This window comes from Ursus maritimus, unplaced genomic scaffold (genome assembly GCF_017311325.1).
Source record: "Ursus maritimus isolate PB19 unplaced genomic scaffold, ASM1731132v1 scaffold_24, whole genome shotgun sequence".
NCBI lineage: Eukaryota > Metazoa > Chordata > Mammalia > Carnivora > Ursidae > Ursus > Ursus maritimus.
The window spans coordinates 5,787,380-5,795,814 of record NW_024424897.1 but is presented as its reverse complement, the minus strand read 5'-3'; the positions used below and the strand labels follow the sequence as shown (position 1 = coordinate 5,795,814).

The 8,435-nt window shown below is 60.4% G+C and overlaps 2 protein-coding genes across 2 annotated transcripts in view; one reads left to right on the top strand and one right to left on the bottom strand.

The window, feature by feature from the left end:
• ITGB4 (integrin subunit beta 4) overlaps positions 1–2,434 on the top strand; it is a 26,021-nt gene extending 23,587 nt beyond the window's left edge. Inside the window, exons 33-38 of the mRNA XM_008693775.2 lie at positions 236–385; positions 983–1,171; positions 1,256–1,411; positions 1,495–1,659; positions 1,752–1,862; positions 1,976–2,434. Coding sequence (XP_008691997.1) covers positions 236–385; positions 983–1,171; positions 1,256–1,411; positions 1,495–1,659; positions 1,752–1,862; positions 1,976–2,115 — 911 coding nt within the window. The 3' untranslated portion in view covers positions 2,116–2,434. The remainder of the gene's footprint in view (positions 1–235; positions 386–982; positions 1,172–1,255; positions 1,412–1,494; positions 1,660–1,751; positions 1,863–1,975) is intronic.
• Positions 2,435–2,555: 121 nt separating this feature from the next.
• Positions 2,556–8,435, bottom strand: GALK1 (galactokinase 1). Its single transcript, XM_040640222.1, is given in 8 exon segments — positions 2,556–2,746; positions 2,839–3,001; positions 3,101–3,251; positions 6,067–6,248; positions 6,373–6,447; positions 6,519–6,690; positions 7,127–7,316; positions 8,208–8,435. Coding segments are annotated over 8 exon segments (1,170 nt in total). The 5' UTR covers positions 8,373–8,435; the 3' UTR covers positions 2,556–2,674.

Here is an 8,435-nt window from a genome sequence, read left to right as displayed (position 1 = left end):
GGGGGGGGGGGGCACGGGTCAACTTGTGGTGCTCGCCCTGTCGGCACAGGCAGGGCCCACACCCACTCTGGGATGTGCGGGAGGTGCTGGGTGGCCTGGACAGGGTGTTGCAGGGTGAGCGAGCTGCCAGGCCAGCAGTCAGCAGAGATGAGACAGCTGAAGGTCAGGGGGGAGAGAGGCAGGACTCCTGCCTGGAGTCCCCTGCCACAAACTGACTGCGGCCTCCCGTCTTCAGACTCCCGCTTGGCTGCCGGTGTGCCCCACACACCCACCCGCCTGGTGTTCTCAGCGCTGGGACCCACGTCTCTGAAAGTGAGCTGGCAGGAGCCACAGTGCGAGCAGGTGTTGCAGGGCTATAGCGTGGAGTACCAGCTGCTGAACGGCGGTGAGGCCCAGCTGCTGCTGGCGGGCGGTGGGGTGGGGCCTTGCCAGGCTGGGCCGCGTCTCGGGACACACAGGAGAATCCGGCTGGATAGGAGTCCACCCAAGTCCTTCGAACACTAATGATCCCCACCAGACTGAGAGGCTCGCTCACTTCCATCCTCCTCACTGCCCTTCACCGCCTCCTTTCTCCTGAGTCCTCATCTATCTCGCAGGGCTTCTCTCCAGGTCATTCCCTCTGCTAAGGTTTTGCCTAACAAGGCTTCACTGGCTTAGGGCCCTGGGGCCTCTGTTGGCCTGAGAGATGGCTTTGTGGGAGCTGGGAAGTAGTGCTTCCCTGGGAAGACAAACTCACAGCAGTAGGACTTGGGCCCATAATCAGCCAGAACATAGGTGGGATGTTAGGCTGCACTCATCCCTTGTATAGTGTACAACCTAAACAACTGACCATACCATACCAGGCTGATCCCACCTGCCCCCAAACCACAGCTAATCCTGGGTGAGTGATAACCGGGTCTTGGTGGCACCTGGGGAAGGCGTGGGACCAGGCCAGAAGTGGGAATAACACTGCTCCACTGTCTCCCACCCAACCCACCCCCAGGGGAGCTGCATCAGCTCAACATCCCCAACCCCAGCCAGACTTCAGTGGTGGTGGAAGACCTTCTGCCCAACCATTCCTATGTGTTCCGTGTGCGGGCTCAGAGCCAGGAAGGCTGGGGCCCAGAGCGCGAGGGCATCATCACCATTGAGTCGCAGGTGCACCCCCAGAGTCCGCTCTGCCCCCTACCAGGTGAGCCGCCTCCCTACCCCACGGCTGCCCCCACGATGTCTCCTACTCACACACACACTGACACCCTTGCTCTGCTGTCTCCAGGCTCCGCCTTCACCCTGAGCACACCCAGTGCCCCGGGCCCACTGGTGTTCACTGCCCTGAGCCCAGACTCGCTGCAGTTGAGCTGGGAGCGGCCACGCAGGCCCGATGGGAATATCCTTGGCTACCTGGTGACCTGTGAGATGGCCCATGGAGGAGGTGCTGCCTGCCCCCAGGTCAAGGGTGGCCAGGGGAGGGGTGGAAAGGGAGGCGCAGAGGCTAAAGGCATCTTCCCTGTCCAGAGCCAGCCACCACGTTCCTGGTGGATGGGGACAGCCCTGAGAGTCGGCTGACTGTGCCGGGCCTCAGTGAGAACGTGCCCTACAAGTTCAAGGTGCAGGCCAAGACCACCGAAGGTTACGGGCCAGAGCGTGAGGGCATCATCACCATCGAGTCTCAGGAGGGAGGTAGGGTGCCTCACCCCTTCTTAACCCCTGCCCTTTCTCTGGCCATCTCTTCTCTTGCCATCATCTCTGACTGGCCCGTCTCCCCATGCCAGGCCCTTTCCCACAAATGGGCAGCCACCCTGGGCTCTTCCAGCACTCACTGCCAGGCGAATACAGCAGCGTCACCACCACCCACACCAGCACCACCGAGCCCTTCCTACTGGGTGAGTTGCTGGGCAGGGGATCAGACTCTCCTGGGGGGGCGGGGAACACAGAGCTCTCAGAGCAAGAGAGGCAGGGCCCCAGGCAGAGTCCTTCAGTGCTACTTCCCCTGCAGATGGACTGACCCTGGGGTCCCAACACCTGGAAGCAGGTGGCTCCCTCACCCGCCACGTGACCCAGGAGTTTGTGAGCCGGACGCTGACCACCAGTGGAACCCTCAGTACCCAGGTGGACCAACAGTTCTTCCAGACCTGAGCCCCCCACCCCTTACCCAACAGTGTGCTGGAACCTGGCCCCCCCCCGCCTCCTCCCCCTGGCCGTGGCTCAGCTACTCCATCCTCGGATCCCTCGCAGCCCAGCACACCTACATGCTGATCACAGGGCCAGCACCTCTGGCTACAGAGCAGAGGGAGGTGTTCTCTGGGAGGAATGAAGGGAGCAGAGGTCCCAGAAGGCCCTTCTGGCTGCAACTCCCCCGCCCCAGGCCCAAGCCCATTTGTGTGTAACCAAAGAGCTGGGACCCACATGACAAGGGCCCAGCTTTGTTCTGCACTTAATAAAAGATTTTGCTACCGCTTGGCTCTGCCCTGTCCGTTCTTCGGTGACTGCACAGAGCAGGGGAGCGGTTCTGACCCAGCTTCTCTGATACCCAAGCACACGCCCACCTCTAGAGGCAGGCAGGCGGGGACTCACGGTGGGAGGCAGAAATTTATTGAGTACCCAGATGCGGAGGGCAGGCGTGAGAGGCCTGGAGCTTCGTGACTTGCTGCCTGGCAGGCCCCGTGCCCGCCGGGTGCCACCCCAGGGGGGTGCCTCACCACTGCAGCACCTTAGCGCCATCGGCCGCCTGCGAGAGGTAGAAGGTGGCGGCTCCACTGTACCGCTCCTGTGGGAGAGGCAGGTGCGGTCTGAGCCCGGCCGGGCCCTGGGAACCCATTTCTCCATCCCTCCTACCCCCGGGCGCTGGCGTCCACCCACCTGTATGTGCTGCATAGCTTGGGAAGTGGAGGCGGCCTCCAGCAGGGTCACAGTGCAGCCGCCAAAGCCACCGCCGGTCATGCGGCTGCCATAAACCCCGGGGGCAGACAGCGCGGCCTCCACGAGCTGGTCCAGCTCGGGACAGCTCACCTCATAGTCATCCCTGCAGAGGAGACAGACGAGAGGGCGGGCCTAGCACTGGCCCACCCTGCCCCGGGGCTCAGCCTCTGCCTGGGATATACAGGCACCTCGGGGTCCCCACCTGAGCGAGTGGTGACTCTCCACCATGAGGCGGCCGAAGGCTCGGTAGTCTCCCCGGCTCAGGGCAGCCGCCGCCTGGGCCGTGCGCTGGATCTCACCCACAACGTGCCGTGCGCGCCGGAAGCCCTCCTTGCTCACCAGGTCTCTGCCAGCTGGGGAGCGAAAGGGGTCAGCGGACCCGCCACCCACCACCTCTGCACCCCTGCCGATGTGGGGGTGGGGGCGCCAAGGCGGTGGCCTGCGGGTGGGAGGCTGGGAGTTGGAGACCCGGTTCCGACAAAGCTGTAAATAGAACCTTGTGCTGGTGACTAAGGTTCGGAGCCTCCCTGCCTCGACTATAAAATGGGACGCCCGTGTCACTGAGAGAACACATGGAGAGCTCCCATCCCAGCAGGGTGCCAGGCACACAGTGGGTGCTCAATAAACAGAAGGGTAAGCCCCAGCCCTTGTGGCTTTCAAGGTGGGGGGAACACAGCGCTGCCTTCAAGAGCCCACAGTAGCACAAGAGGGAGAGAAAACCCTCCTGCTGCCGTTCACGCTGAAGCACCAGGGCAGCCCCCGCTGGGGAGGCTGGGGCTCCGGAGCTGGTGTACAGCCCAGGCAAAGATCAAGAGGCAGGCCGCCCCAGGATCAGGCCGTCCCGCTGGCTACCGCTGAGGCAGGGAGAGCAAGCTGAGTCGGTAGTGGAGGCCCTGAGCGCCAGGGGGCTTGGCTACTTAATTCTGGATGCCACAGAGGTCTGGGAGCAGGGAAGGGCTGGAGCTGAGCTCTAGCTGACAAAAGCGACTGCCCTGGGCGGAGGGCCCGAGCTGGGAGAAGCAGGCACCGGAGCCAAAAAGCAGCTGCTAAATAGTCAGAAAGCAACGAGGGGCCTGACATGGGGGGAGGAAGAAATGGAGGGGACAGAGACTGGAGAGAAGAGTGGCAGGGGGGACAGTGAGGACACCGAGGTGACTGAGGTCTCACACACGAGTGACAAGGGTAAGAAATAAGAGGCAAGGGGAAGTCAGCAGGGGAAGCCGAAAGGGGAGGAAGGATAAGGAGTTCCGCTGGGAATCAGGTAGAGGCTCTAGGGCCACAGGTGGAAATGGGGAGAGGCTCCAGCCTGGGGAGCAAGGGGCTGCAGGCTCCAATCCAAATCCTGAGTGGAACAGTGGTGCTGTGCACTGAGGACAAAGCCTGGGGCAGGCCCACGCAGAGAAACAGGGCTGTGAGCATGCAGGTCCGGTGGCCTCCAAGGAGGAGGGAGTGTGAGCGGGAGGGGGCAGGCGGGGCGGGGCGACACTCATGGGAAAGCTGCTGTGTCGGGCGGGGGGGTGGGCAGGCCAACTGAGAGGATTGAGAAGTGAATATAGATGACAAAATGGGGTTCATAAGCATTAGGTCTTCCCCCAAAATTGGCAGAGGAAAGAGATTCAATTTTAGAAGGGAAGAGAACTGGCCGCGTTTCCAAGCAGAAGGGGAGGAGCCAGGCAGAGGACAGGAAGGAGGCAAAGGATGGCTTCTGACAAAGGACTCTAGAGAAGGCAGAGGGCAGCCCTGGGGTCCCCAGGGAGGGGAGCCCCCCCGGGGAGTGGTGGGGAAGGGGTACAGTGGAGAAGAGGGACAACCAAGGTGTTCCCGTGTGAAAACCTCTGCCAAGGTCACCTGCGCAGAGCAAGGGGGGCAGATGTGAATGAGACAGTTCACCAAGAAGGACAAGACGGTCCCACAGGGCTGGCCAGCGTCCCTGCAATGAGCACCTGCACACTGCCAGAGAGGGCACAACTGCCAGCGCCAGCAGCCTGGCCTCGCGGCTGAGAGTACGGGCTAGGGGGCTAAGCTGCCTGGTTCGAGGCTCGGCACTGCTACTTACTCTGGACCCCTCATCCAAAACACAGGGCGTAATAATAGCATCTGCTCCACAGGGTATGGCAGAATGAGGGGGTATTTATCTGACCTTCAAACTATCAAATACACGATCTTCCTGGCCACATGTATCAGGAACCTTTCAGATACATGCACCTTTCGACTCTGCAATCCTACTCCTCAGAATCTAATCCTAAGAAAAATAACAAGAGAATGCATTAGACTCGTGTATGAAAACCATCATAGGGTCACATGGGATTACCAGTTAATGGCTAAGTGACGGTACACCTGGCGAGCTGGAGTGTTCTGTAGCTTCTAGGGCCTCGTTGATGACGTGCCTCTGCTGGCACAGGCAACGGTTCTCAGATAACGTTAGAAAAAGAGGAACAAGGGGCGCCTGGGTGGCTTAGTCAGTGAAGCGTCTGCCTTTGGCTCAGGTCATGATCCCAGGGTCCTGGGATCGAGTCCTGCATTGGGCTCCCTGCTCAGAGGGGAGCCTCCTTCGCCCTCTCCCACTGCCACTTCCCCTGCTTGTGCTCTCTGTGTCAAATAAATAAAATCTTAAAAAAAAAAGAGAGAGAAACAAGTGACAATACTGCATCTACTAAACTCTAAAAACACAGATGTAGAAAACGCTGGAAGAAAATATGCTAAAATGCAAGAGTGGCTATCTTTGGGTGGTGGTCTTGCACCTCATTGTTTTCCTCTTTGGATTTTTCTCTATTTTCCACGGTCGCACCATAATCCTCCTATTAGAAAAAACAATACTAAGGGGTGCCTGGATGGCTCAGTTGGTTAGGCATCTGACTCTTGATCTCAGCCCAGGTCTTGATCTCAGGGTTGTTAGTTCAAGCCCCATGCTGGGTTCCACGCTGGGTGTGGAGCCTACTTAAAATAATAATAATAATAATAATAATAATAATAATAATAATAACGACAACAATAAAATAAAACAAAAAAGAAATCATGTACACAAAGTCGAGATTGGAGCCCTAGGTCTGCAGTTTTAGGGGGAGAGGGCAGAGAACAGCAGAGGCCCCTGGAGATGAGGGGGTATACAGCAGGGTCGAGGCCACACGAAGGCCCGGCACCCCCACAGGGTGCCCAGCCAGCTCTCACCCTCCAGCTCCTCCAGCTGCACCTCCCGAAGGCTCTCCTTGCCCAGCGCCCGGGCCACTTCCTCGCACTGGCGCCGCCGCAGAGGATACTCGCTGGAGCCCAGTGAGTGGCGGACATTGGAGTTGGTGATGAGCACAGCCAGCTTGGGTTCTGACAGTGGCACCAGGCTTGTCTCCAGGGACCTGGCATGGAGTTGGAATGAGGAGATGACAAGCCCAAGTGTCCACTTGCCACACCAGCCAGTGGGCATGCTCCACCCAGAAGCTCCTGATGGTGAGGAGGGAGGGTACAAGGGGAGCCCCTGACCTGCAGTCAATGAGCAGCGCGTGGCCTTTCTGCCCCAGCAGTGCGATGAGCTGGTCCATGATGCCACAAGGGCAGCTCCAGTGCCACTCCAGGGAGATTCCCCACCCTCCTCCCGAAGCCACATTGCGGGAAGAAGCTCTGACCACAAGGACACCTCAGGGAAGGCGGACTGGATCGGGGGCCGGGTCTAGGAAGTACCTGGACAGAGCTGCTGCAGGAAGGTGTACGTGGCCACTTCCAGGGACGCGGAGCTGGACAGCCCACCCCCCAGGGGCACTGAGCTGACCACCACTGCACTGAAGCCAGGGAGGGGGGCAGCTGGAAAGAATGGGTGGTGGTGAGATGGGCTGTCTGGGAGGACAGCCCGCGAAGGACGTGCATTTTGGTATGAAGGGAGGCAACTGACTGACAGCCGCTCCCAGGGATGTGTCTCAATCATCAGAGGCCACCTTGGCCCAGCACCCTCCATCCTCCTACCCTGAGGTTCCTGGGACACAGTCTTCCTAGTTCTCCTCCTGGTTTAGGGCTCTGGAGGCCAAAGGGCTAGGGCTTTGAATCCTGGCCCCTCCCATCATACCATGGGCAGCTCAAGGCAAGTTCTAGAACCTCTCAGGGCATCAGTCTCATCATCTGCACAACGGGGATGCTCTCCTACAAGCTACCCCATGGTGGATTAGATGAACTAACGAGCTTCGTAGCTGAGAGGCGGTGCCCCTGGCACTAGTGTGAACTTGACCCTAGCCTCGGCCCATACCTGGGTAGTGCTGAATCACTCCCTTGACATAGTTGGCCCAGCGGGGGGTCCCGGGCTCCAGCGACCGCTGGGCTGTGGGCAGCGGAAACTGCAGCCGCCTGGGTTCATCAGCATCGTCAGAGGTGGTGAGGAGAGAGACAAGGCCATCTGCCCGGGGGCTGCCCACCAGCACGGTCACAAGCTCCAGCGCCTGGCAGAAGAGAGTATGTAAAGTTTCTGCTTCTGCCCGCTGACTAGGGGACGAGGCTCCTCCCATACTAAGGTTCTAAAGAATGAAAGGTTTCAGATTCCCTTTGAGGCTCAACAAGAAAGGAATGAGGGGTGTTTGGGCGAAGAACCAGAGTGCTGAGTTGGCCCTGGGGGCTTGGGTCCTGCCCCTGGGTTTTCAGGGGCAGGGCCAGTGCGGCAGAAGGGTAGACCTGGACTATGCCCTGAACATGGGCTCCCAGCTGTGGGGCCAGGGGGAGTAGAGCTCGAAAGGAAAAGAGAGTCAGAGGAGCTCCAACTGATGCCTTCCCATTTTGGAGTGGACTCAAGTGTGCGGTACCCACTCACCTGCCAAGCTGCACCAGGTGGAAAGGGCCCCAGCTCTAATCGCAGCCCCACCAAGAACCCACCTCTGTAAATCACTAGCCCTCTCTGGGCCTCAGTTTCCTCCTCTGTAAACCGAACCGGGTGAGCCGGAGGTCTAGGGTTAGTTACCCCAGGTCTGCGACTGGAGCCCCTGGAATACAGAGCCCGAGGCGCTCCTTCCGCCTGCTACGTTGGGGCCCCACAAGTTGAGCTGCCTTTCCAGGCTGATGGTGAGGATCTGCGGTCTACAGAGGGCGGGCTAGAGCGAAGAGGCGTCGGCACACCCCCTCCTAGCCTACTTCCTCGCGGGTCCCCCGCTTCCTCCCTCCAACGTGGGAAATACCCCATCCCCGGGTCTCTCCCACGTGCTCGGCCCCCAAACTCGGGGGAGGATGGCTAAAGTTCTGTGAGGCCACCCAACATCCGTGGAGGGACTAGGCACCTCCCCGCGCGCCTCAGGCCCGCCCTGCCACGGGGGAGACTCGGGGCTCCCCTCCCGGCCCCTCACCATGGGCAGCACCAGGCCCTGGTTGTAGTCCGTGTGCTCCCCGATCAGGTTGACCCGGCCCGGCGCCGACACCGCCAGCTCGGGCTCGGCCCCGAACTCCTCCCGGAAAGCTCGGCGGGCCTCGGCCAGCAGCTCCGCAGCCTGGGGCTGTCTGCAAGCGGCCATGACGCTCGGCCTGCAGCGCGGCCCGGTCGGCGCGGGATGCTCGGGGCGGGGCCGCGCGGGGGC